The sequence below is a fragment of the Hemiscyllium ocellatum genome, chromosome 8 (genome assembly GCF_020745735.1).
Source record: "Hemiscyllium ocellatum isolate sHemOce1 chromosome 8, sHemOce1.pat.X.cur, whole genome shotgun sequence".
NCBI classification, from domain to species: Eukaryota; Metazoa; Chordata; class Chondrichthyes; order Orectolobiformes; family Hemiscylliidae; genus Hemiscyllium; species Hemiscyllium ocellatum.
Window position 1 is genome coordinate 42,154,294 of NC_083408.1, and position 27,515 is coordinate 42,181,808.

General features: G+C 40.9%; 1 protein-coding gene across 1 annotated transcript in view; it reads right to left on the bottom strand.

The window, feature by feature from the left end:
* Positions 1-27,515, bottom strand: part of rab15 (RAB15, member RAS oncogene family) — a 151,707-nt gene that overhangs the window by 34,249 nt on the left and 89,943 nt on the right. Inside the window, exon 2 of the mRNA XM_060828356.1 lies at positions 228-288. Within this exon, the coding sequence (XP_060684339.1) occupies positions 228-288 (61 nt within the window). The remainder of the gene's footprint in view (positions 1-227; positions 289-27,515) is intronic.

Here is a 27,515-nt window from a genome sequence, read left to right on the forward strand (position 1 = left end):
ACATAATAGCTCTTCTATAACGCAATGGTTGCGTTCTTGTACAACTCTGCTTTAGAAACAGCGCTAAAGGTGTTGGCACTGTTATAGCCAACACACATTTTCAAAGCTAGCACTTGAGAATCAGTGTCCCTAATTCATCAATCGCATTACAGCGAATTTATGTTAATGAAACGTATGTTATAGCAGAACGATCTGTACTCAGTTCTGGTTAATCCTTGTGAACTTACCAAATCTGTATTCGCACCTTGATTCCATCAACATCTATTGTCTTCATTTTGAAGTCGACTCCTGTGAATGAGACAAGAACTGAATGATTTTGAAGTGGTGCCAGGAACAAACAGAAGATAACATCAAGGTACCAATGTCAACGTTTTCATTGATTTGAATGCAAGATCTTGATATTGCTATAGCCTTGTTGTGCTTATACATTCTCTGGACCATTTACTTTTCTTAAAGCCTGCATCTCATCTCTAGAATACAGCTCTCTGATTCTCTACCAGCCTTTCCTGATGGGAGTTTCTCTATTCCAACCCTTCCCTGCACAGCCTGATCACCACAGCATTTCATTTTAAAAACATTTTTAAACTCTAAATTTTAAAAGTTTAATGTGCAGATGAAAGATTGCAATAATTTTACCTTGTACTTTATACATTCCCTGGACCATTTACTTTTCTTAAAGTCTGCATCTCATCTCTGGAATACAGCTATAACCTGTCTTTTTTTCAAGCCCCACCGAAACATCAGAAAGATTTATTTTCAGTTCCTGTATCTTAATGGTCTTTAAGGTTATCAAAAGCCAAGTCATTTGCCATTTTGTATTATGGGCTGATATTCACGAAAAACAGGATGAGAATGATGCCACATCATATTCATTACAACACTTCAATTTTTTTTCTTTATTGGATCCTAAGGAAATTAAAATCTGTTAGTCGACAATACACTTTTGAAGTAACTCCATGAAGGCCAGTATCCCGTCACCAGATCACCTTTATTTACATGTGTGTAGTACATGATACTGATCCAGCCAGCACAGACCCCACTGACCCGGTAAGCAGAACCCCTGACTCTCCTGTTTGTATCTGTCAGCCAGGGCCCTCTGACTGGACAAGATTAACAGCCCCAGTCAGGAAACCCATATTCTATATTGTCCATCTGGCTGACCTTGTTACAATCACTACAGCTTTATTTACAAAGAAATACAAATCAACTGATGTTTCTAGAAGGCCACCACAGAGTTAGTTCAACTGATATCAAATTGACAATTCCACTTGAAGATGACTGAGGCAGGGAAATGGAGGAAGTCTAGAAGGTTCAGAGGGTGTGCCGTGCTAAGATTATGGAAAAGCAGAGGAAACGAGTACCAAAACAGATGGAAGGGATTTTGTTCCCTTTGCACAGGCATCCCTTAATGACATTGCTTCTATTTGAGAAACATATTTTTACAAAAATTTACATTGAAATTCTGCAGGTTGCGATCTTGTTAACAAAAAAAAACAGTTTATCGGAGCAGTTTATAAAGGCAAACATTCTGGGCACGGCAAGTGCTCACATAATCATAACCGTCAAAGCAATTATTAGAGAATGGTCGGCTCCATTGAGATGGCAAACAAACCATTGCAAGTAACACGTTTCCTAGAGAGATGAAGTGAACATTTCCTGAAGGCAGCCACTGCACTGAGGCTCACGTCCCAGGAGCTCTGCATCTGTTCAGAAAACATGAATATTTTATTACCAGATACACTGACTAGATAAGCACCAAAGCTGTGTCCATCAATTCTGCTGTCAACCATAGTTTTCCCTGAAATAAATTTGCATAAAAGCTATAACTCAAATGGACCCTTATCAGTGCAAGATTTTAGAACTGGAGATGTGCTTATCAAAAGTCATAACTTGATTCTTGTTGAACACAAGCTGCCTGATTTAATATTAAAGCAAGGACAGTACTGCAGGCTCAGTCTAATTCACTTCTGTAGCAGGTTTTATCCCTCTGGTACCAGGGGAAGTGATCGAAGTGACAATGCATCAAGCAGGTTCAGAATAATTAAGTTGATAAAATTATTTAGTTTCAAATCCAGTGGATGGGTTATTTCCAAAGCTTGACTCTCATGCGATCCCTTTCCCCATTCATACTATTGTTTCTGAAAACTATACTTCTGAAAACATTACTGCAAGATCTAAATCACATGTTCACTTGTGTCTTGGGATTAAAATATCTTCTAACCTCTGACTCGTCCTTTCCATAATTTTCCAACAAACATGGTTTCATCCTGAAGAACTTGATGGATGACAGATTTGGCAAAACAAACTGCTTTTGACAGGAAGTAGGACATAGCTTTGATACGGATTTTTAAAAAAAAAAATTCTGATTTCATCTTTTGAGATGAGAGATCAGAATTACAATCTGATTCCCGTTTTGTTTAGGGATCAGACTTGGTGGAGCCACTTAACAACTACTATCAAACCTAAAACCTCGACCATCTTGAACCATCAGATTTTTACTTAATTCGAGATACATTAGACACATGCACTAAACAATATGAAGCGATCTGTCTTCACTAACTCTGTTCAGCCAACTGTTTGGTGAAGGTTTTGCAGTGCACACTTCAGCTTTGTAGACACAACACAGCAGAGATTGCCAACCTGAAGCTATTAATTCACTTGCCGGTGATTCAATTCATTGCTACAGCATGCAGGGTCATGAACTTCTCTGTGCACAATTACATACAAAATGGTGAACAACCAGAGTTCAATTAAATGCAATTAAGAAGAAGATTCAGATGTACTTAGCTGAAACTGACTGGATGGAAATGTCACACATTTCAAGGCTGCATTGTTGATTAAATTTGTCCAGTTTGACTACAGTTTTACACATTTCCCAAGGAGTGGCAATTAAATGCAGATTACCTCTCAGCTCCCTCTGTTCATTTTTACATTAAGAAAGATCTCCATGTTTCTAACAGGAGAGTTCAGTCAGGGCTCCTTCAAAAATATGGAGTTGTACTTTCAATGTGACTGGTCGCTGGTAATGCAGGATAAGAGCACACACCCTTTTCACAGCAATCTGCTGCACTATTCTGTGGTTTAAAGATTCAGCAACACAGACAGCCACTTGACCGCTCCTTTGTGTGAGGTTAGAGCACCTGGAGGGTTTGGGCAAATACACCAGGTGGATAGGGGTAAGGATCCAGGTATATTGGGTGCCAGTTGAGGAAGTTGCCAGCTAGTTAGGGTGTTTAGAACCAGGTGGGTAGCGAGAAGGAAAGCAGATAAGCAAGGGGCCAGAGTCAAGGTGGCAAAGAGGCCAGGTAAATAATAGATTGGTTAGGATAGGTTGGAATGGGCAAGTGATATTGGGTCTATTGTGAGCATGGCATGTGTCAGATCCAGGATGGGAAACAGAACATCTGGGATGGCAACAGCAAAGGAATGTTTGGTCTGTGGCTGGAATGGGAAAAGCAGAAAGAGGATGTTGGGTCCAGCTTCTGGAAGGTAGAGGGGCATGTTAGTCCCAGAGGGTGTTGAGTCAAGGTGTGGGTGTGTACGGTGTTTCATGATCAGTGGTTGCACTGCTGCCTCACCGCTGTGAGGGACCTGGGATCAATTTCAGCCTTGGATGACTGTCTGTGTGGAGTTTGCACTTTCTCCCCGTGTCTGTGTGGGTTTCCTCTCACATTCTGAAAATGTGCATATTAGGTGGATTGGCCTCGGGAAATTTCCCATAGTATCCAGGGATGTGCAGACTAGGTGGGTTAGACATGGGAAATGTAGGGTAACACGGATGGGGTGGGTCCAGCAGGGATGCTCTGTGAAGGGTTGGTGTGGACTCATTGGGCTGAATGGCCTGTTTCCACACAGTAGGGATTCTAAACGTTGGTGGGGGTTTGGGGTTAGTTAAATAATTCCTCAGGCAGAGTAGGTTTTTAATATTCTCACATTTTCTGAGTCATTATTTACTTAACTGCAGCAGAACACCCATATTCTGTGATTTAAATGGATACTTTTGGAGGATTCCAAGCTCAGATGCACTACTCAGCATTTCCTGTGCAATTCCTGTCAAGTTTATTATGCCATAGGGCCCTCCTGCCCAACTCCCAACTACACTACTGAAACAAAAACCTGGCCATCAGAAAATCCAAGCCAATATTTGCCAAGTGCTTCAGTTATTTCTAGCAGATCCACGTTTGGCAAATTTGCTCTTGTTTAATGGGAGGGAAATTACAAAGCATTCACAATCATTCCAAACTTTTAACTGGACGACATGGATCTCCTTCAGCACTCTTTTAATCAATGGAGCTTGCTGTTTCTCTCCCTCACTATTGTCAAGCTCAATAGTTGAAGGCTGCCCTCCTGAGTCTCGTCCATTTGCCTATTTAGATGCGGGAGCATTGCAAGTTGGCTATCACGCTGTAGAGCTCATAGCCGCTGATCTCCAACCTATCCTTACCCCCCTGTTCACACACTCTCCCATACCTCCAAATGCAGAAGATTAGCACTGGTTGGCAGAGTTGAGGTGGGGGAGGTGGGAGGGCAATGATGAAATCCTGAATGTGCACCACTGATGTAACCCAAGTAGTTCAGGCCAGTGGTTGGCTAACTGGAACATTTTTACCAAAATCATAGAAACAAAAATTACAGTACATCAACCTCACAAAGTATTTTATCAATGCCTATAAAGACTAAGACAAATTCCACTCAGCTATTGTCCTACTGGCTTAATCCAAGCATCAGTGAACTGTGTCATTGACAATGGCACTTCCTCATTTCCTACATTACTAAAACAAAGCTGTGTGGGGAGTTGCCACAATTGTTGGAAGCGCTATATTAATGCAAGTACCTCTTTCTCTCAAAAACTGAAATGATTACCGTGTAGATGAGAGATGAAAAAAACAAGCTGATTTGAATGATAATTATACACGTATTTAATAACATGCCTTATCAGGACCTCCTTCTCTCGTACCAAGTGAGATGGCTCAATGTTTGCAAACATCGCTATCATTGTGTTTCAAAATGAATTCATTGTGCGAAACATTTTAAGTAATTCTATTCATTTCCTTCCTATTAGGTGTCAGACCTTGGTTCAGTGGCAACATCATCACTGCCGAGTGAGAAAGATTGGAGCTTAATGCATCATCCACGCAACCTACTGCAGTGCAGAAGCAGCACGAACTGAGCGCAATTTCTCTCCATTTAGTCTTTAATCAACACCTTAAAACAAATGCTGAAAGGTCACTCGATTTGAAACTCAACTCTGTTTGTCCATTCAACAGATGTTTCTTGGTCTGCTGGGTCCTTCTAGTACCTTCTGTTTTGATTTCAGATTTCCAGCCTATGCAGCATTCTGTTTTTCAGTTGTGTCAGGGGTCAATCAACTGATCTGAGCATTTATTCATGCTGTCACTGATTTCAAAGTAACAACTGTGTTTTTCACGTTGCAATAGCCAATTACAACAACTTGAAGCATGGAAAGCAAAAGGTAAACTTGGAGGCCAGTTCTGTGGAGGATCATAAGATGTCGGAGCAGTCGGCAGCCATTTAGCCCACTGAGTCTGTTCTGCCTTTCAATGAGATCATGGTTGACCTGATAATCCTTAACTCTACTTTCCTGCCTTTTACCCATTCCCTAGAATCCCTTACTGGCTAAAAATCTATCTCAGCCTGGAGTATACTTCATGACCCAGCTTCTACAGTCCTCTGCAGTAAAGGATTCCACAGATTCAATACCCTCTGAAAGAAAGGTATTCACAAGGGGAAACAACCCAAAGAGTCTTGTATGTTTCAGTTAGGTTACTTCTCATTCTTCTAAACTCCAATGAGTATGGATCTAATCTACTCAACCTTGCCTCGTAAGACAGTCTCAGCCTTGTCTGGACTGCCTCTAATACCATTTTATCCTCCCATGGACGATGGGCCCAAAACCGTATACAGCATTCCTGCTGTGATCTGACTCGTGCTTTGTACAGTTTTAGCAAGATTTCCATACTTTCATATTCCATTCCCTTTGAAATAAAGGCCAATTTCTATTTACCTATCCTGTAACCTGCTGAACCTTTACACTTGCTTTTTTTGATGTAGACATGACGACTCCTACATCCCTCTGTCCTGTTAGTATCTGCTGTCTTTTTCCATTTCAAAAATGTTTAACTTCCTAGCAATAGTTTGTCTTGAACTTTGGGAGTGAGGAGCTCAAGATGGAAACAACTGTGCTAAGCTTACCTAAGAGTCATTATAAAAGAATAAGGTCAGTGTTTATTTATTGTGTTTATTTCTGCTCCTCCTTTTGTCTCTTGATTCCTTAATATTTTGGAACACTATTATGTCTTCTGTGAAGACTGATCAAAAGTATTTATTTGACTCCTCTGCCATTTTCTGGCTCCCCATTATTATTTCTCCAGCCCCCTTCTCTAAGGAGTCTATGTTCATTTTGACCTTTCCCTACCTGTTTTTTATACATTTAAATAAGTTCTTGTTGTCTGTCTTAATATTCCTTGCAATTTTGCCCTCAAAATTTATTTTCTCCCTTTTCATAATTTTTTCTGTAGTCTTTTAAAATGTTCCCAATTCTCTGGTACACCACTAATCTTTGCCACATTGTATGGCTTTTTTAAATTACAATGCGGTGTCATTCTTAACTTCCCTGGTTAAACATGGTTGGCTTTTCTCCCACCCAGAATCCTTCTTTCTCACTGGGATATATATTTGCTGCGAGCAATGAACTATTTTCTTAAATGTCTGCCATTGTTCCTCAGCTGTCTTTGCAGCTAAACTCCTTTTCCAGCTCATTTCAGCTAACACTGTCCTTATTCCTTTATAATGACTCTTAGGTAAGCTTAGCACAGTTGTTTCCATCTTGAGTTCCTCACTCCCAAACTGAATGCTAAAATCTACCATGTTATGGTCACTGTTTCCTAGGTGATCCTTTACTCTAACATAAAGGGGCAAGTTTGATAAATTACACATGCACAAAATCTGAGGTGGATTCACAACGTATTATTCTTCGAAGCTGTCCTCAATATATTCTATGAATTCATCCTCCTAGTTACCTCTGTCATTTCACACAGAGGGTGGTATGTGTATGGAGAGAGCTGCCAGAGGAAATGGTGGAGGCTGGTACAATTGAAGTATTTAAAAGGCATCTGGAGGGGTATATGAATAGGAAGGGTTTAGAGGAATGTGGGCAGGATGCTGGCACGTGGGACTAGATTGGGTTGGGATATCTGGTCAGCAAGGACAAGTTGGACCGAAGTCACATCTCTGTGACTCTATGACTAATCTGATTATCAGCCATGCTTAATATTTTAATTACAAGCCCTCATTAACCCCATTTATTTTGAGGAACAAACCTCTATTTACATTGGGATAGATTCCAGAGTGGCAAGAAAGAAATAACTGCTCATAATCAAGTATCCTGAGCAGCAGATTTTAGTTTCGGTGTTTTCAATGGAAGCTCTGAAGACTCGTGATCAGTTACATCGGCATGCCACTGCTGAAATTATAGCAAGTCACAATGCCCCTGCTTTTGTCGCTAATAACATAGCTCTTCCTGTGATTGTAGCAGTTCACAATGAAAACAAAATAAGTAAACAAAGGGATACACTACACATTCTGGTACCTCAGCTAATAGGGAAGAAAATCTTACGAATGTATTGTCGATATCTTTCTTTTCAGATGGAGTTCAAAGCATATTTTCACTGCCTTCCCATCATTCTGGTTCCCAACCAGTAATATTGGAAACAGCACAGAGTGGGTGAAACGCGATCCACATCTTAGCCTCACAGTCTCATCATATGTCCCCTGGGAAGGTGGAGGTAATACCTTGAGATGACACAGCTGTTGATTTGCAATGACAAAATTATTTACTTGGAAAGAATCAGAATTTGGCATCTGTGACATGTGATGAATTTAACAGCTGCCTGCTTTGGATTTTCTGGGCGTAATTATGGGAAAGGATGAACGATGCCGTGTTTATCTGTTAGCAATTAGCAGATAATATATAAATTATTCACAGCACTTTAGCTTTCAACATTTTGTTACAATCATTACTTTGGAACCCAATGTTAGACTTCTGTATCACCTAGAAATAAGTCTTCCATCAGGTAGCACTTTCAATTGACATATTGATCTTCTCATTTACTCACAAAACACTCAACCAACCCCATCTCTTAAGAGAGTAATAAATAGTATTATTAATTCTGATAGGTACAGAGTCAGGGCTAAAAGAATTCCTGGAACCATGTTGCCTCTATACTGGCTTTATCAAAACACTTTTCCATTTGTATTATTTTATTAGTGTTTTTATGTCAAGGGAGGATGCATTGAGCAAAATCCCTCCCATGACTAATGTCCAGTGCAAATAGCATGGAACAAGTAAAGGAGGAATTCTAGAATGTTTTGGCAAATGTTAAATGGTTCTCATCGCTGCATTATTGTTTCCTGTAGCTGCTCCTGTTGAATCCCACAGATTCAACCAAGGCTCAAAAGGCACGGGAGTAGAGGGCACCCAAAAGTAGTCAAACTTACAGGGAGGAGGGGCAGCAAAAAGGGGCAAGGATCGGAAAAATGGGGAAGGATTGCAAAGCAAGGAGAGACTGCAAAGCAGGGCACAGCAAAAATGGGAGAAAGGCGGCACAGGGAGGAGAAACTGTAAAAGCAACAGGGACACTGCAAAGTGGGCTGGGGGAATTGCAAAGAAAGGCACAGTAAGTGTTGGGGAGACATACCAGGGGAATGAAAGGAGTCGCTAAGGAGGAGAAAGCACTTTCAAACCTGTCAATGAAGGAACAGTATTAACATTATTTGTAATGAGCACTGTTAATCAGATAATTGAATACTGAACCAAATTATTTTATAAAGATTAGCATTTGTGTGTTATTCATCCCAAGATATCCCACATATGAGACCTGTTTGTCTGTGACCTCATCGGTCCATGGAAAACATGCTTATGGTAATGGCTTTGTGAGTGTACAACTGTGTCAAGGAGTTTTAGAAAAACAGTTGTTGCCAACATATGTCTTCCATAACGTACCAACATTTATGTCTTGAAGTTAATGCTTACATTGTGTCTTGTAGCTTTAGATTGGAGTGGTGATGATTATTGAGGAAATTGTTAATTAGATTTTCCCATTCTGCTTCTGTGTGCTAAAATATCCCATATATGAACACAAACTCAGAAATTAATTTGACTACACAACAGCATCATCCAACAATGTAGTTTATTCGAATGAGAAAGGAGACCTATAGTTGGTTGGAATGAGGGCTAGGTGGATATCATTGACTATGAGATCCCTGATTGGTCTGCTAACCTGGGCCAATCCGGGAGCCCGAGCTGACAGGAGATTCAGAGGCTCCTCATATTAGGGACTCGCTCTGAGATGGCTGTTCGGAGCCCATATACTATGCATATGTAAATAAAGGGTGACTTGGTAATGGGATATAGGCCTCCGCCCAGTTCTTTCAGAGCCCTTGAAAATCAAAATTGAGGAACGCCTGAAAATCAGAAAAATAGAGCCTTCAATAGCAAAAAATTCCTTTCTATATTTCAGAACTATCCTGGGTTCTAATGCATAGCCAATTTGTATATCATAAGGTAAGTTCCACGCATCAGGATATAAAGACTTTATCCTATCTCTGAGCCAGGAGGCCAAGGCTCAAGGTGTACCTGCCCCAGAGGTGTGTGATAACATCTCTGAAAAGTTGCTTAGAAAATATCTGTAAAGACTGATCCTGGAAGGAGCTAACCAGTATTTTGCAGAGTGTCTCCAAGTTTTTGTTTCTTGTGCTAAGTCAAGGTAGCCAACAGTAATGTTGACTGACTCTTAAGCAGTGTCTAAAGTCTCACAAGAGACTATCATGTCATGTAAGGAGCTATTAAATAATATGTAATAAACCTACTACTGTTCGTCAGGACTGAGCCTATCTTCTACTGAAGACTTGGTGAAGGCATCCTTTTTCGTTTGGTTTTTGCTAATATCAATAAGAATCGGTGGGAGTGCATCTGTCCAAGGTTTCTCAGTCACAATATACAGTTAGTTGTTGTTCGATCTTTCGTGTTCGATCTCGTGTTATAAGAAATTGCGCAATAGCAACACCATTTAAACTAATGGAGCCAGAATCATGTTATAGCCAATACCTGTCAGGACAGTTCTTGTTCTATAAATAATGGTCTACAATCTTCAATCCTGTTAAAGCCAATTTGCATTGAGGAAACACATAAAAGCAGAATCAAATGTACTGTGATAGCTGCTTGGAGCCATGGCATGTCAATTATTTTCTCGGAATAAATCTCAAGTCCATGGTGGGGCAGAATCTTCTGCTTTCTTTGATGATGTACTTGGCTGAGTGGAATGTAACTGATTCAGTGGGACGGTGTACCTGAAACTTGCCCCTTTCCCAACTTCACCTTCACCTAGGGTTGACCATCTTGTCCCACTGCCAACTAAGGTTCTTACGTGGTCAATCAATGATTGTTTAAGAGGCTCATCTCATCATGAACTCATTTGCAACTGAGAACAGGATTCTTGAGGTTGAGTAGTAATACTCCTACCTCTGAGGTAGGAGCCTGGATTCAAGTTTTACCTTCTCCAAAGGGGTATCATAACATCTCTGGGAACAGGTTGGTTTAAAAAATATCTAGTTGCAGCTGAATCTGTCACAGTCTGTCTAATAGCAAAAAATATGAAGGTCACTTGTCATCTCAGTGCACAACAAAGAGTCATTTGACCACTTTACTGAAGGACTAGACATTAGGAAGGGCAGCACTACAAATTATTCCCTTCATTGTGTGAAATAACAACACCAACATTATGCATCTATAGCCTGGGTCACTCACTATAAATCTGGGACTCTGGAGAGTATTCTTTTGGGATGAGTCATGGCCTAAGCAATGGTGTTGTTAAGCAAAATAGCTGATGGCGAATCAGGTGATAGTTCCATTCCTGAGGTCTTGATTCCAGGGAAGACTTCACCATTGCCTGATTGACTCATGATTTGGCAGGCTTTCCCCTAAAAAAAACAGTGCAAGTCTCCTGTTGGCTGTCCAAGTGAGACCTCAAACTCCTTAACAAAATGCCATAGTACTTTTGACATAGTACGTTTGAGAGTTATTATTGTTACTGCTATCTCTGTTGTCTCAGCATCAGAAACTGTCATCTATATTTGACTAACATTTAATTTTAAACGAATATGTTTAACAATGTAAATAATGACCATTAAGTCATACAGTACAGAAATAGACCTGTTTTTGTGATGTTGATGAAGTATGGATTTTAGCCAAGACTCTAGGGTTAATTCTTCTTTGTAGTGCCATGGGGATCTTCTATATTCATCTGAACAGGAAGGTGTAACACCTTATCTGAATGGTAACATCACTGACAATGTAACACTCCCTCAGTACTGCACTGAATCTATTCAAGCTCTGGATTGGAACCTGAACTCAGAACCTGTGGTTCAAGGGCACTAACTGAGCCAGAGCTGACAACTTAGAAAGGTTCCTATTCTCCCTTATATAACAGAAATAATTTGCATCATGAAATTTAAAAAGAGCAACTGAGAAGGTTTAATAAGCAAACGCAGAGCACTAGAGGATTGAGAAACAAAACAGAACTTCGAAAAAAACCCAGCAAACCTGAGGGGACAGAAACATTTTTGTGGCCGAACCAACATAGCTTACATTGAACCTTTCTCTTCCAAAACACAAATCACAAATTAGGATGATATTTTTCTGGTGTTGTTAGTTTTACATCTGATCATAACATTCACTTCATTTCTGACTGTTATTGAAAGATGTGCATGTTTTGTGGGTTGAATAGAGGGAAATATGACACTCGTGGTGTACGTGACAGGTGTCACTTCCACAGCTTGCCTCATGCTGTTTTGCTTTTGAACTCTGTTACGACTCTTCCTGTGATAACAAATAGTCATTTCGCTTCAATTTAGGTACTTAATTCCCTCAACCAAACCTGAAGAAAATACGAACATAAACTAATGTAGTGAGTGTACAACACACACAAGCCTTCCATTACGTCGTCCTCCTCAGGGAATGGCTTCTGTAGAAACAGGTTTGCTGGGCTGGAAGCTAAATCTTCAAACCTTATCCTTCTGGGAACTGACTCAGACAGGTGATGCAATTCCATGCAAAGTAAGTTGCTAGGAATTGTGCAGGTGAATGCAAAGTCAGCTTCATACAGTAGGTGAGAGAATTACTATCTGATTTATTAATGCCACAATATATCAAGGAAACAATGATAGACATATTTCTGTTCTTACAGCTGAGACATTTCCCAGAAGGTAAACTCTGCCAGTTTGAAAATACAGCAAAAAACTTACAACATTACAGAAAACTTTTTCACGATATGACGATATCAAGATATGGCACTGGTGATGGGTTAGGGTTAGAGTTAGGGTTAAGATAGTGCTACAAATGGATTCAGTATTTCTGGGTTACAGTGGGAAATCAGAAATGCCTCACATTTCTGGTTACCATTCACCAGTGTCTACTGGAAGCACCGTTGCATAGCCATTGGATAAAGAATGGATTAGGGCATACACCTTTGCATAGGCTGCTAATCTTCCAAGATAACAGTCTCAGCACCACACATCAAGAAACCTGTGGAGAAACATTGAAATATAAAAAAAAGGTGCAGATGTAGGCCATTCGGCCCTTTAAGCCTACACCATCATTCAATACGATCATGCAATCTCATTATCCCAATTCCACTTCTCTCCATACCCCTTGATCCCTTTAACTGCAAGGGCCACACCCAGCTCCCTCTCAAATATAAATAATGAACTGGTCCCAACAGCTTCCTGTGGGAGAAAATTCCAAAAGTTCACAACTCTCTGAGTTTCAGTCCTGAATGGCTTACCCCTTATTCTTAGATTATCACCCCTAGTTTTAGACTTTCTCAACATTGGGAAATTTCTTCCCACATCTAGCCCGCCCAGTCCCATCAGGATTTTAATATTTCTATGAGATTCACCCCCTTACTCTTCTAAATTCCAGTGAGTACAAACCCAGTTGATCCAGTCTTTCCTCATATGTCAGTCCCACCATCCCAGGAATCAGTCTGGTGAACTTTCGCTGGATCCCTCAATAGCAAGAATGTCTTTCCTCAGATTAGGAGACCAAGACTGCATACAATACTGAATGTGTTGCTTCACCAAGGCCCTGCATAACCGCAGCAAGAAATCCTTACTCCGATACTCAAATCCTCTCGCTATGGAGACCAAGGTGCCATTAGGTTTCCTCACCACTTCCTCTACCTGCATGCCAACCTTCAGCAGCTGTTCCACCATGACACCCAGGTCTTGTTGCACCTTGCCTTTTCCAAAATTGCCATCAATCAGATCATAACCAGCTTTCCTGTTTTTGCCACCAAAGTGGATAACCTCACATTTATCCACATTATATTGTATTTGCCAAGTATTTGCCCACTCAGCCAGGCTGTCCAAGTCACCCTGCAGCCTCTCAGCAACCTCTTCACAGCACATTGCCACCCAGCTTAGTGTTGTCTGCACAGACATGTACTGTGCCCTTGATACTATACTGCAGCAAGTGTGGCTGATTACAAAGGTGGTAAATGAAAAAGTCAGGAAACAATGGATACAAGTGTCACCTGGATTAGATAACTAAGACACGGTTTGCAACTTATTTTCTCACATTCTGCAATTGAAATATGTTTAGAAGGCAACAAAGAGCAAATTATTTCAATGCTGTATTCACCATTTTAACTAAGAATACTCAAATCTTCCAAGTAATTGGCTACCACAGTTTTGAGGGAGGGTGGAATGGGGGCATAAGATAAAGAAAAGCATATCCCACATTCAAGAAAATATTTAATAAATATGAACTTCAATCATGGAAGTGTAGCCTATAATTTCAATCTTGCAACCAGAGTCAGATTTGTTTAAGAATAAGATGTTCCTTCACAATTTTTATTCCATGGATTTCAGCATCTTTCAGTTCCAGCTTTCTTACATAGTGGTCAGTAGTGCACAGCTTGACGGGAGCGCAGTAGATAGATTAGATTAGATTAGATTAGATTAGATTAGATTAGATTAGATTACTTACAGTGTGGAAACAGGCCCTTCGGCCCAACAAGTCCACACCGACCCGCCGAAGCGCAACCCACCCATACCCCTATATTTACCCCTTACCTAACACAATGGGCAGTTTAGCATGGCCAATTCACCTGACCCGCACATCTTTGGACTGTGGGAGGAAACCGGAGCACCCGGAGGAAACCCACGCAGACACGGGGAGAACGTGCAAACTCCACAGTCAGTCGCCTGAGTCGGGAATTGAACCCAGGTCTCAGGCGCTGTGAGTCACCCTTTTGCAGCACAAAGTTTATTTGAGCCACCCACGACCTCCAGGGCCACATATATCCATTGGCCTTCTGTTGCCATTGCTAGGGAATTGAACTCCTTCCCCCAGTTCTGAACAGGCATCAGGACAACTTTGAGGAAGGCATTGCGAAAGTGTGGCTCAGATATCCCAAAACCCGCAAGTTTGCCATAGTTAAAAAACAAAGAACCGTGGTTGCTGGAAATCTGAAAGAAACTATTGGAGAAACTCAGCAGGTCTGGCAGCATCTGTGCAGAGAAAGTAGAGTTAACGTTTTGGGTTCAGTGACCCTTCTTCAGAATGGAGGGTATCTAGGAAAAGGTAGCATTTAGGCTGAAGACAGCAGATCGGGGGTGGGGAGGATGGTGGAATTGGGTGTGGACGGAAGTGAGAGGATAGGTGGAGAGAGAGAGAGAGCAAGCAAGAGTGCAAGAAAGAACTGTAGTTAGGGAGTCAAAGAGATGGATGATAGTATAGTCCTGAGAAAAGAAATCCAAATAATATGCCACATTTTCCTATACACTACTCCATTCACCAGGGCCTCCAGGCCCCTCCCTGCAAAGTGGGAAATCGATTTTCACAGCCCTGTGAAGTCTGGGGCAAATGTCTGCAACCATGCAGAGCAGGTTCAGACTAACAGTGCTTGTCTATGCACACAACAACCTTTTAAAGATGGCACCAGCACCAGGGATGCCAGCAGTGCTGAAACCTCTATGCAAACAGCGAATGGTAAGAGAATACAAGAATCAGTCGAGCTAGGTGTATAGGAATGGGATAAGTAGTTAACATGACAATATTGGTAATATATATACTCTTACTGTGCCTTGCAATGAAAAGTCTTCTAAAAAACCCTAGTATAACTGACACTTAGTTAAACAAAAGTAAGATCCATCCCTAAATATATTACTTTATGTTGATCCTTAGATTTGGGCCAGTTATAATCTTTTTAGGGTTTTTATTTCTTTTCTGGCTGCCTTTTCATGTCTGCTGTATAGGAGGAACTCCCCTCTAACAAAGAGGAAGGTTTTGAATTAAATCCCAGATTTCTGAGCATGACTTAATAGCCCAAGCTTCAAGACACAGCTTTGATATCCTGTTAGGCTCAAGAGTGTTAACTCACTCCTCTAGGTGACCTAGGTATCTTACATTTTAAGGAAGTCCTCCATTTGTCCAGTATTTAATAATATGATCATTTTCAGTGTAACATTTGGACTACATTGTGATCTGAAGTAGATGTTTCTGTTTCTGTTTCTTGAATATCGGTGCTCTTGTATCATTTCACGGACTGAAATGGAGCCTAATACAAATCAGGAAATGTTTTTAATTTAATCAGCACAATCTGATTTCATATTCTGAATAACCAACACCTCTCAACTTCCCTACATCAGTGAATGATCTTACAGATGTTTTGTAGACGTGTTAAACTCAGGCTCTGTCTGCCATTCCATGTTCATGTAAGAAAAATCCCACAGCATCGTTCGAGAAAAAGCAACACGTTCTCTCCATGTCCTGGCAAATATTTAATCCCCAAATCTCATCACAACAGATACTGTTTTCAAACTGGATTTTAGGTTTCCCCATATTGTATTACTAAGTACAGCTGTGTTTCAGTGACTATGAAATACTCTAGGAAGTCCTGTGCTCATGGACAGGTGCTGCATAGGCACAGATTCTCTGCTCATTTGGAGATTAACTGTGTAACCTTTCTTGGTTGGGCTGAATGTTCTGTCTCCCTCTGTTCATAGGCAGTCTGGTGTGACCTGAAACATGCTAACAAAATGTTTGTTTGTTTGTTTTTTAAACCACCATCAAACGCTAATCCTAGTTCCACACAATTGTGCTTGAAGGTGATGTTCTCTGAAGGGTCAAGCCAAATGAATTAGTTTGGTTAAATGTGGCCATACCAGTGTCAACAACATACTAGGTACAAATGCTTTTAAAACGACTCCATCATTTCATAAGCAAATGCATCATGTAATGGTTATCTCCTCAATGTGCTCATTTGTTCTTGATATGCATGGTGTAAACCTTTTGGCAATATTTGATCTACAGAAGTCAAGTCTGTTTTCCATTGTCGTTTTGTAGTGAAGCTTGCTGGGTGTGATGCTTTTAGCGTTTTTACCTACCTGTTTGCACTGACAGTGGGTTGCTATGGCTGTTGTCAGGGAAACACTACAAGGTATAGAATAAAGGCAGTTCTAGTATCAGACCTTGGTGAGAAAAAGTATGATCGGCTGGTAGTCTTCGCATCAAACTGCGGGTCCACACTTGTGTTTGACATTAAATGTTAAAGTTTGACAGTTAGCCTTAGGGTCCCCTTGAATATTTTTCTGATGAACATGAAGGAATCTTGCAAATTCAATCTTTCTTTCTGAGACTGTATGTACATCTGGATTGTTGTAACCTCAAAGTAAATTTCTGAGAAATGTAAAAAAAAATGTGAAAACAGAATTATATTTAGTTTCAGTTTGCTCATGATATGTGATTATATTATTAAGGTACAAAGTGAAGAGTATTGCTTGATGAAGTACCTCGAACACTTTTTAAAGGGAGACTGCTGGGACACTGAGTTTGTAAGTGTGAAGCAGATAAATGTAATCTGCTTGCTGTAAATAAACATACTTTTAAGAAAAGTGTTTCTGTCTCATTTGGAATCCAATTAACATAGCAAACATAAACATGATGCATACAAACATATGAATTAAGAACAAGGTAGGCCATTTTGCTTTTCAAACCTGATGTCTAACCTGTGTCGTCAATTCCACTTTCCTGCCTTTCTCTCGTATGCTTTCACTCATTTACCCATTAAGAATCTGTACAACTCTGCCTTGAAATTATACAATGACACTGCTTTCTGGGCAAGAGAGTTTCATTGGGTCACAATCCTCCGAAAGAAAATAAGTTCTCCTTGTGTCCATCTTAAATGCGTGGTGACAAAACAGCTGAAAACAAATTACCAGCTCTGCGAGCAAAACTTATGGCCTGAGCCTCAATCTGAGCTGCAAATCTTCTCAAAAATCACAAGATAACTCATTTTTAAATTGTGTCCCTGTGATCTAGTCCTTGGCACAAAAGGGGACATCCTTTCAGCATCCACCCTGTCAAGTCACCTCAGCGTCCCATGTTTCAATAAGGTCACCTCTCATTCTTCTAAGCTTCAATGTCCCTCATATGATAACACCCCCATCCCAGGAATCAATTGTCTCTGAACTGCTCCCAAAGCAATAACACCCTTTCTAAATACAAAGGCAAGACTATAGACAATTTTCTAGATGTGACCTTGTCAAAGCTCAATCCAACTGTATCTTTATATTTCATTCTCCTTGCAATAAATGTCAGCAATCTATTTGCATTCTGAATCACTTGTTGTACTGCATAATAATATTTTGTAATTCACCGTGAGTGTGAGCTGCAAACGGAAAAGCAAATGAATTTGGCCAGCAAATCATTGGGATCTTAAGACTGGATATTGTTTCCTTAACATCCAATATTAGCAATTTTCCATCAATTCATATTGGCTGCGTTATTTAAATTAAGAAGACAGCCAAAGATCATAACGGATAGCATAGAAGAAACTGTTTTTATATTGTATTTCACTTCCTAACAGTGAACATGCAAGAAAAAAATGTTGAGATTTCTCGGTTCAAGCCCTTCACAAAGTATAAATAAAGTTTAGCTAGAGATAAACAATAATGATGTATTATTGCAGGGGCCACATTTCATAAAACAGCTGGATTGTGTTCAATTATTTATCTTATAGATTAAGATTGATATTTCCAGATTTCCACTGTATCATAGGGGACAGTGATTTCAGACAGTAATTCTGCAGAACCTATCAAGTTCCAAGTCAGCATGGTGTGCGGTTTAGAGGGGAACTTGTAGGTCATGATGTTCTCATTAATCTGCTGCGCTTCTTCTTTTAGATAGTTGAGGGTATGAGTTTTGAAGGTGCTGTTGGAGGGGCCTTGATGAGTTACTGCTGTCCATATTGTAGATAATTCATATGGCTGTCATTGTGCATCAAAAGGAGTGAATGCACAAGATGTTGGATGTGGTGATAGTCAAGTGGGTTGCTTTGTTCTGAACAGTGTCTAGCTTCATGAGCATTAGAATAGAATCCCTACAGTGTAGAAAACAGGCTATTTGACCCACCAAGTCACATTAACCCTCTGAAGAGTATCCCACCCAACCCCACACCCCCATCCTGCATTTCCCATGGCTAATCCACATAATCAACACATCCCCAGGACACTATGGACATTTTAACATGGCCAATCCACCTAACCCGCGCATCTTTGGACTGTGGGAGCACCCAGTGGAAATCCACACAGACACGGGGAGAATATGCAAACTCCACAAAGACAGGCGCCCAAGGGTGGAATTCAATCTGTGTCGCTGGCATTGTGAGGCAGTAATGCTGACTAAAGAGCCACCGTGTTGCCCATGTTGCTGGAGCTGCAACCACCCAGTTAAGTGGGAAGTATTCTGCTGCACTCCTGACTTGTGCTTTGTCGATGGTAGACAGGCTTTGGGGAGTCAGGAGGTGAGTTACTTGCTACTTGTTACCAGCCTCTGATCTGCTTTTGTAGCTGTAATATTTTTATGGCTAGATCGGGTCTACAGTAACTCCCAGCATGTTAGCAGTGGGAGCCTCAGTGACAGTAATACCATCAGGGGCAGTGGTTAGATTCTCTCTAGTTGGAGATGATCATTGTCTGGCTCTTGAAGTCTGAATGTTCCTTATCATTCCAAGGCTGGGTGTTGTCCAGGTCTTGAAGCATATGGATATGGACTTCTCTGTATCTGAGAATCTTAGAATGATGATGAACACATGCAATCATCAGCAAAGATTCCCACTTCTTCAGGTAGATGGGAGGTCATTAAAGCAGTTGAAAATGATTGATTCTGAAGAACTGTGGCCCTTGTGGTGCAGTGGTACTATTCCCATTCTGAGTCTGGAAGCCTGGGTTCAAGCTTTCCCTACAACCCTCCTCTAGAAGTTTGTACTAACATCGCTGAACAGGTTGATTAGAAAATATCTACCCTGAGGAACTCCTGCAGAGGTAGCCTGGGGCTGAGATGATTGACCTCCAATGATCGCAACTTGTATAGGTTGGAGCTTTTCCATTGATTCTCTTCTCCGTGACTCCAGTTTTATAAGGTCTCCTTGATACCATGCTCGGTTGAGTGTGGCCTTGAGGTCAATGGCAGTTGCTCTCACCTTCCCTCTGGAATTCAGCTCTTTTGTCCAGATTTTGACAACAGTTGTAATGAGGTTAAGAGCCCAGTAGCCCTACAAGAAACCAAACTGAGCATCAGTAAGCAGGTTATTTCTTCCCAAGTGCTGCTCAATAACACTGTTGACAATCCTTTCCATCACTTTGATGATTATTAAGAGTGGATTCATGAGGCAGCAATTGGCTGGATTGGATTTGTCTTACTTTTCATGGATAAGACACAGCTGGACAAGTTTCCATATTGTCCGTAGATGCCAGTGTTGTAGCTGAATTGGAAGAGCTTGGCTAGTGCACAGATAGTTTTGGAGCAAAGATCTTCAATACTGTTGCCAGAATCTTGTGAGGGCCCAAAGCTTTTTCAGTATCCAGTGCTTCCAATCTTTTCTTGCTATCGTGTAGAGTGAACCAAATTGGTTGAAGAGTGGCACCTGTGAAGCTGGGGATCCCAGAAGCAGGTCTAGATGGATCACCTACTTACAACTTCTGACACACTGTTGCAAATTCTTCAGCCTTGTCTTTTGCACTAATGTCATCATGGAAGATGGGGATATTTCTGGCTTCCTCCTCTGAGTTGTTTAATAGTCCACCATCATTCGCAACCAGATGAGGCAGGACTGCAGAACTTAGATTTGATTCTGTGGTTGTGGATTCATTCATCACTGTCCACCGCATGCAGCATATGCTATTGGGCTCACCAGTAGACCCGTGTTGTAGCTTCACCAGGCTGACACCTCATTGTTAAAAAATGCCTGGCTCTGTTCTTGGCATGGTCTCCTGCACTCCTCATTGGCCTAGGATAGATATCTTGACTTGCTAGTAATAGGGGAAGTGGGGGTTACGCCATTTGGTCAAATACAGATTTGTTGCTGATGGCCCAGAGTGTCTTGTGGATGGCCAGGCTTTGAGTTGCCAGATCCGCCTGAAGTCTGTCCAATTTAACATGGAGGGTTAGTACCACACAATCCGAAAGAGGGTACTCTTAATGTCAACATGAGATTTTGTCACCGAAAGAACTGCACAATCCTGAACAGATGTAACTGTTACAGTTCAACAGGTGAGGACAGAGTCATGCAAATGTGTTCCTCTTGTTATTTCCTTCACCACCTGTCGCAGACCCAATCTAACATCTATGTCCTATAGAACACTATTACACATCACACAACACCGGGTTATAGTCCAATAGGTTTATTTGGAAGTACAAGCTTTCGAAGTGCTGCTCCTTCATCAAGAAGCTGCCAGTTCACTCAGTAGTGTTCCTACCAAGCCACTCTTCAGGACGGGTATTAAAGCATATTCTGTGCCCTTGCTACACACTGTTTTTTACAATGGTGTTCAACTGATTCATCAACTAAGGGGGAAGGTAGATGATAATCAGCAGGCTTGCTTGACCAAGTTTGAACTGGTGCTATGAAATTTTATGTGGTTCTAAGTTGATGTTGAATAATCCACAGAGAAACTCCCTCCTGACTCTACACCACTGTGCCTCCACCTCTGGTTGGTTTGTCCAGTCAGTACAGGATAGGACACCCTCAGGGATGGTGATGGTGGTGTCTGTGCCTTTACCCACAGAGAAAGATTCTTTGAATGTAAATATGTCGGGTTAACGTTCGGCTACTCTGTGGAGCGGCTTTCCCAAATTTGGAAGAAGATCTGAGACGTGTGGAAGGAGGACTTTGCAGAGTTGGCAGTGCCATGTTTGCCATTGTCAATTCCAAAGCCAGACAGTCAATCCAGTTTCATCGTCATTTGGCGTTTGATTCATTTCAACAGACAGTTCAGAGGGAACAAGGTGGATGAATTCAAAATCGGTCACATCAGGTAAGGATAGCAGATTTCCTTATCCAAAGGAAATTCATTAACTTGGTGCTTCTTTTTTACTCATAATAATCAACAGCAGTTACCTGGGTGTTGTTGAAGCTAGTTTTAAATTCCAGAGTTCATTGAATGCAAGTTTGACCATCTGCCATGGCAGGATTTGAAGCCAAGTCCCTCAAACATCAGAGCCTGGGATTCTGCATTACTAGTGAGATTACCACTCTGCTCATCTTATGTTCACTCTTCTTCAATAACGGTCGTAATGGGTTTTGAGAAGACTTGCAGCTCAAGTTGAGATTCTGAATGTAGGTTTGCTCGCTGAGCTGGGAGGTTCATTTCCAGACATTTCATCACCCTAGTAGGTAACATCTTCAGTCGGCCTCAGGCAAAGCAGTGTACACGATTCCTGCTTTCTATACACATCTATTTATTTATTGGGTCAATGATGTCATTTCCTATGGTGATGTCATTTCCGGTTCTTTTTCTCATTGGTGGTAGATGGCGTCTAACTCGATGTTTAAATTAGATTAGATTACTTACAGTGTGGAAACAGGCCCTTCGGCCCAACAAGTCCACACCGACCCTCCAAAGCGCAACCCACCCAAACCCATTCCCCTACATTTACCCCTTCACCTAACACTACGGGTAGTTTAGCATGGCCAATTCACCTAACCTGCACATTTTTGGACTGTGGGAGGAAACCGGAGCACCCTTAGGAAACCCACGCAGACACAGGGAGAACGTGCAAACTCCACACAGTCACAGCCTGAGGTGGGAATTGAACCCGAGTCTCTGGCGCTGTGAGGCAACAGTGCTAACTATGGTGCCATCGTGCCGCCTATGTGTTTGTTGATGAGAGTTCCAGTTGGAATGCCATGCTTCTAGGAGTTCTCGTGCATGTCTCTGTTTGGCTTGCCCTAAGATGGATGTGTCGTCCCAGTCAAAGTGGTGTCCTTCCCTATCTGTATGTAAGGATATTAGTGAGAGAGGTAATGGTTGTTTTCAGCTGGAATATTATGGCCAATACCGGTCCCCACACTTTACAAAGCATGTTAGTGCTTTGGAGAGATTACAGTGAGCTATTTGAAGAAATTAGAGACCGAGAGTTGTCCACTTTCAAGTAGTTTGTCTTAAGGGAAAACTTAATAAAGGTGCTAAAAGTTACGAGGAGTTTTGATATAGTGCATAGTAAGAATTGCTTCCACTAGGAGGGTCAGTACGCAAAAAACACAGTGAAAATAATTGTGACGAAAGAACCAGAGGGGAGATGAGGAGATGCTACTCTATTACACAGCGGGATGCTATGAACTGGAATGCACCACCTCAGGTTGATAGAAGCTGATTCAACAGTAACTTTTAAAAGGGAATTTAAAGAAATGCTTCTTGAATGGAAATTAATTGCAAGCATGTGGGAAAGAGCAGAGGAGTTGGTCTAATTGAATAGCTCTAATAAGAAGCCAGCACCAACATAATGAGTCAAATAGCTTCCTTTGGTGCTGCATGATTCTGTGAAATTCCATTGTATTAGAGACAAATTATGACCCACTCAGTGTTTATATATATCTGTGTGTAGAGACTGTCATAGGCATGGTGCTTCTGAGAGATCAGGACCCATGATTGAGGATAATGATAACTTCATGGATCGCACATCTACTTCACTCAATGAGTTTTCCACATGCCATCAAATCAAGCAAAGCTTCTACTGATAGGGCACATGACATTCACCCTACATGGTAGTACTTACAAACAGTGAACAATGCAAAGAATATATTAGTGCCATATCCAAATGAGAACTCATGCCTCTGACATTACACTGCATCTTTCAAAGGAAATTACAAAATGTACATTTTGCCAGGGGAGTGAGGTGTTGGGAATAAAGTGCTACTTTTCATAATATTATTAGCGCGAGAAAATAAAAACAAATTTTCTGAAAAATATAGGGTGTAAACAGAAGGGTATGGTGACTCAACTCATTCATAAAATGCATATACTGTATCAAACCAGAAAGCAACCATAATCATGGTTAGACCTTTGTAAACAATTTACTGGGAGATTTTAATTTAAAATAATGTAGTTGCCGTTGGCACTTTAATGGAAAATTATCCATTTACTGTGAAATTAATTATCCATTTACTGAGAAATTTAAAGAGAATGCTTTTCTTCATATCAATGCTGTGCTGAGCTTTGTAAACGATGCTTTGATGAAGGTCTGCCGTTAGCTTCTCTCTGTTTGAATTCTGTAAACATTCAACTCAACCCTGAGTCGAACTCAGTGAAAGCTGAAGAACTGTTATGTCTAGGACCAGGGGATGAGAGGATAACAACTTGAGTTTCCCCAGTCTTTGTCCTTGAGTGTGTGATTAGGCAGGCATCTGTGTAAATGTTTCGGTACTCATTGCATTAAGGCATCTGGCTTGGTGTAATGGGTCAATCTTGCAAGATTTTTAATAAAGACCCTTGCTTTGTTCTTGCTAATTATTGAGTCAAGTCGATTTAATTTTCACGACAGGCAGCAAAAGAAATACCTTTTCTTGAACTTGACAAGATCATGCAGTGCAATGATTTTCATTCCATTATTTTGGAAATCATTTGTACAGATCCTAAATACCCTTTATAAACTGAAGTAAAAGTAGATAAACTTAAAAAAGGTAACAATTGTAAAGAAAGTACTATATATTAAAATGTAATAAATCCATGTATGAAATTTTTCTCTATTCTAAGATGCTATTTTTGATTATTTTTGTTATAAATATTGAAAAAAAAGCTGGAGTTTGGAACAACTTATTAACTTTCATTTATTAGTCAATAAGGTTCATCATTGTTGAGTGCAAAAACATTTTCTCCACAAGCGAAAGCAATTTGATTAATAAGTTTAATGGAACAAGCTGGTGCATACGATATCGTTCCTGAAGCAGTGCCATACTTGGTTAGATGTTTGACTTTGATAAGGGCAGCACTTGAAAGGTTTCTCTAGAAACTCAATTTTGCCCATTATCTGGTTTGCAAACCAGAACCAATCAATATCACTGGTCTATCCCTTCATTTAAAAGGTGAGGCAGTGGGACATCACTCTAGCTATTTTTAATGGTGAAACACTTTGGGGGAGATAGTAGTACACAGGTTACTACTATGTATGTCAGCAGCTCACCCAAGTGCTGTTTGACTGCCTCAATCTGGAGGTGTGCCACAAATGTGCTCAGCTCATTCACGACTTGAATTTCAGAGACACTTCTGCATGAACAATATACGCAGAAGTAGTTCCTTCTTTATAAAACTTAAGAATATTTTATGAATGCTTTAGTTTTCCAAGCTTTAGTTTGTTCTGAGGTCAGAGAGCAAAGAGCAACTTCTTCTCATTTCTCTATGCACAAACTTATCAGCAACTCTGTGAAAATGATGAGGCAAAATATAGTATGTTCACCACAGACATCTCAAGTCATGCTCACATGAATAGAACTTTCCTCATCATACGATTGTTAGCTGGCCAAGGTAAGGTAAGAAATAAGGGGGCCTATGATAGAATGAGGGAGGACCTGGCTAAAGTAGACTGGAAACAGTGAGATTTTGGTGCAACAGTTGGCAAGCAGTGGAAGACCTTCAAAGAAATTTTTCAAAGTGCTCAGCAAACGTATATTCTGGTGAGAAGGAAGGACTGTAAGAGGAGGGGGTAATCTGTCATGGGTGTGTAAGGATATAAGGCAGGCTATCAAAGTGAAAGAGAAGACATACAAAATGGCCAAAAACAGCAGGAATCTAGAAGATAGGGAAAACTTTAAAGGTCAACAGAAAGCCACAAAAAGAGCTATAAAGAAAAGTAAGATAGAGTATGAGAAAAAACTAACACAGAATATAAAGACAGAGAGCAAAGGGTGTAGGTTTGCTCGCTGAGCTGTAGGTTTGATATCCAGACATTTCATTTCCTGGCTAGGTAACATCATCAGTGGCAACCTCCAAGTGAAGCGAAGCTGTTGTCTCCTGTTTTCTATTTATACGTTTGTCCTGCATGGGGTTCCTGGGGTTTGTGGTGATGTCATTTCCTGTTCATTTTGAGGGGTTGACAGATGGTATCTAGATCTATGTGTTTGTTTATGGTGTTGTGGTTCGAGTGCCAGGCCTCTAGGAATTCTCTGGCATGTCTTTGCTTAGCCTGTCCCAGGAAAGATGTGTTGTCCCAGTCGCAATGATGTTTTTTTTGCCAGAAACCCTAACCACCTTACCATACATCAAAGAGTTTCAGAAATGACAGCCAGACTACTAATACCCCTCGGAATCCTAGTAGCACACAAACCCACCAACACTGTCAAACAAAAACTAACAAACTTAAAAGACCCAGTACATCCCATGGACAAAACCAACATCGTCTACAAAACTCCATGCAAGGACTGCCAGAAACACTACATAGGACAAACAGGAAGAACGTTACCACCAGGATACACGAACACCAGCCAGCCACAAAAAGACATGACTCCCTCTCCCTCGTAGCCCTACACACGGAGGAAAAAAAACCACTGATGATGTTACCTAGCCAGGTAATGAAACGTCTGGATATCAAACCTACAGCTCAGCAAGCAAAGCTACACCCTAAACCTCAACCTGAGCTACAATCCTTCACAAACCTTGCAACAGAGAGCAAAGTGATTTAAATATATAAAACAAAGTAGTAAATGTTGGTCCTTTAGAGGATGAAAAGGGACAGTTAGTTATGGGATATGATGAAATGGCTGAGGCATTGAACAGATACTTTGCATCGGTCTTCATAGTGGGGGATACTAATAATATGCCAGTGAGTGACGAAGAGACAAAGGTAGATGAGGACCTGGAAGAGTTGGTGTTGCGTAAGCTAATGGAGCTCAGGATAGATAAGTCTCCTGGCCCTGATGGAATGCATCCCAGGGTACGAAAAGAGATGGCGGGAGAAATAGGTGAACTGGCGGTAATTTTCCAAAATTCGCTGGACTCCAGGGCAGTCCCAGCGGATTGGAAAATAGCAAATGTGACACCACGGTTTAAAAAGGAAAGTAGACAAAAGATGGGGAATTATAGGCCAGTGAACTTAATCTCCGTAGTGGGGAAGATGAGTGAGTCTATTATCAAGGAAGAAATAGCAGGGTGTCACAAAGCTAGTCCTTTTTTTTCCCTAAAAGCTGTTCCTTGGCTCCAGGATACTCTGTCCTTGATTTTTTTCAGAGGGGTAATAAACCAGACCAGGCTCCGATCAGCCTGATGAAAGTGATTTTAAGAGGCCTTTTGTTTATGTGTAAACAGATAAGACTTCAGGCCAAAGTGGTCATGTTTTAGAAGTGACCTGGAGAATGAAAGGTGAGTGGTCAGCTGTCTAGCTGAGTAGTTTAGTTCAGTCTGGAACTAGTTGGGAGTTCAACAGTGAGCTGTGTGGAAACAATCTCTCTCTCTCTCTCCCTCCTTCGGCCCCTTTAACTTCAACCTGTTCCATTTATATGGTTTGTCAAGAGGGTTTGCTTATTGGGACTGTTGTGTTTATTCGGAACAGCACACTTAAGTCCTATTTGGATAGACTAAGCTCTGTAGGGGTTATTCATTCTGTTATTTGTGTTTCATTGTGTAATTTTGTGAATTTTTTTTCAGTTTTGAACCTGGTAGTCAACCTCACTAACTTAATCTGGGAAATTTTCACTGTACACTTACCGAAACAAATTGCAAAGTTATAGTCTGGGTTGCCTGCTTCAGAATATTTGAGTAGTCTGGCCTAATCCATAACAGACTAGGGCTCTTTACAGGATTTTGAACAGCGATTGGTAGGTGCTAGTGTCTTTATTCCAGGTGTTGGTTTGGTTGTTATACAAAGCTTGGGATAGTAATGGCTCTTTCATAAATTAAAAGCTTTCTGAATGTGGATGCGGTGACTTTGGAAGTTTTGCAAACAGTGAATAAGACCAAACTGCATGAGTTAGCAGACCATCTGGGATTGGACCTGCCTGCTTCTGTGAGGAAAGAGGAGATAATTACAGCAGTAGCTCAGCATTGAAACTTGCCAGAGAAACCATCAGAATCTATAGAGATGGCAAGAATTCGATTGCAAATGTAGCAGCTTGAATTAGAGGTGAGAGATAAGGAAAGGGCAGCAGAAATGAAACAGTTTGAGA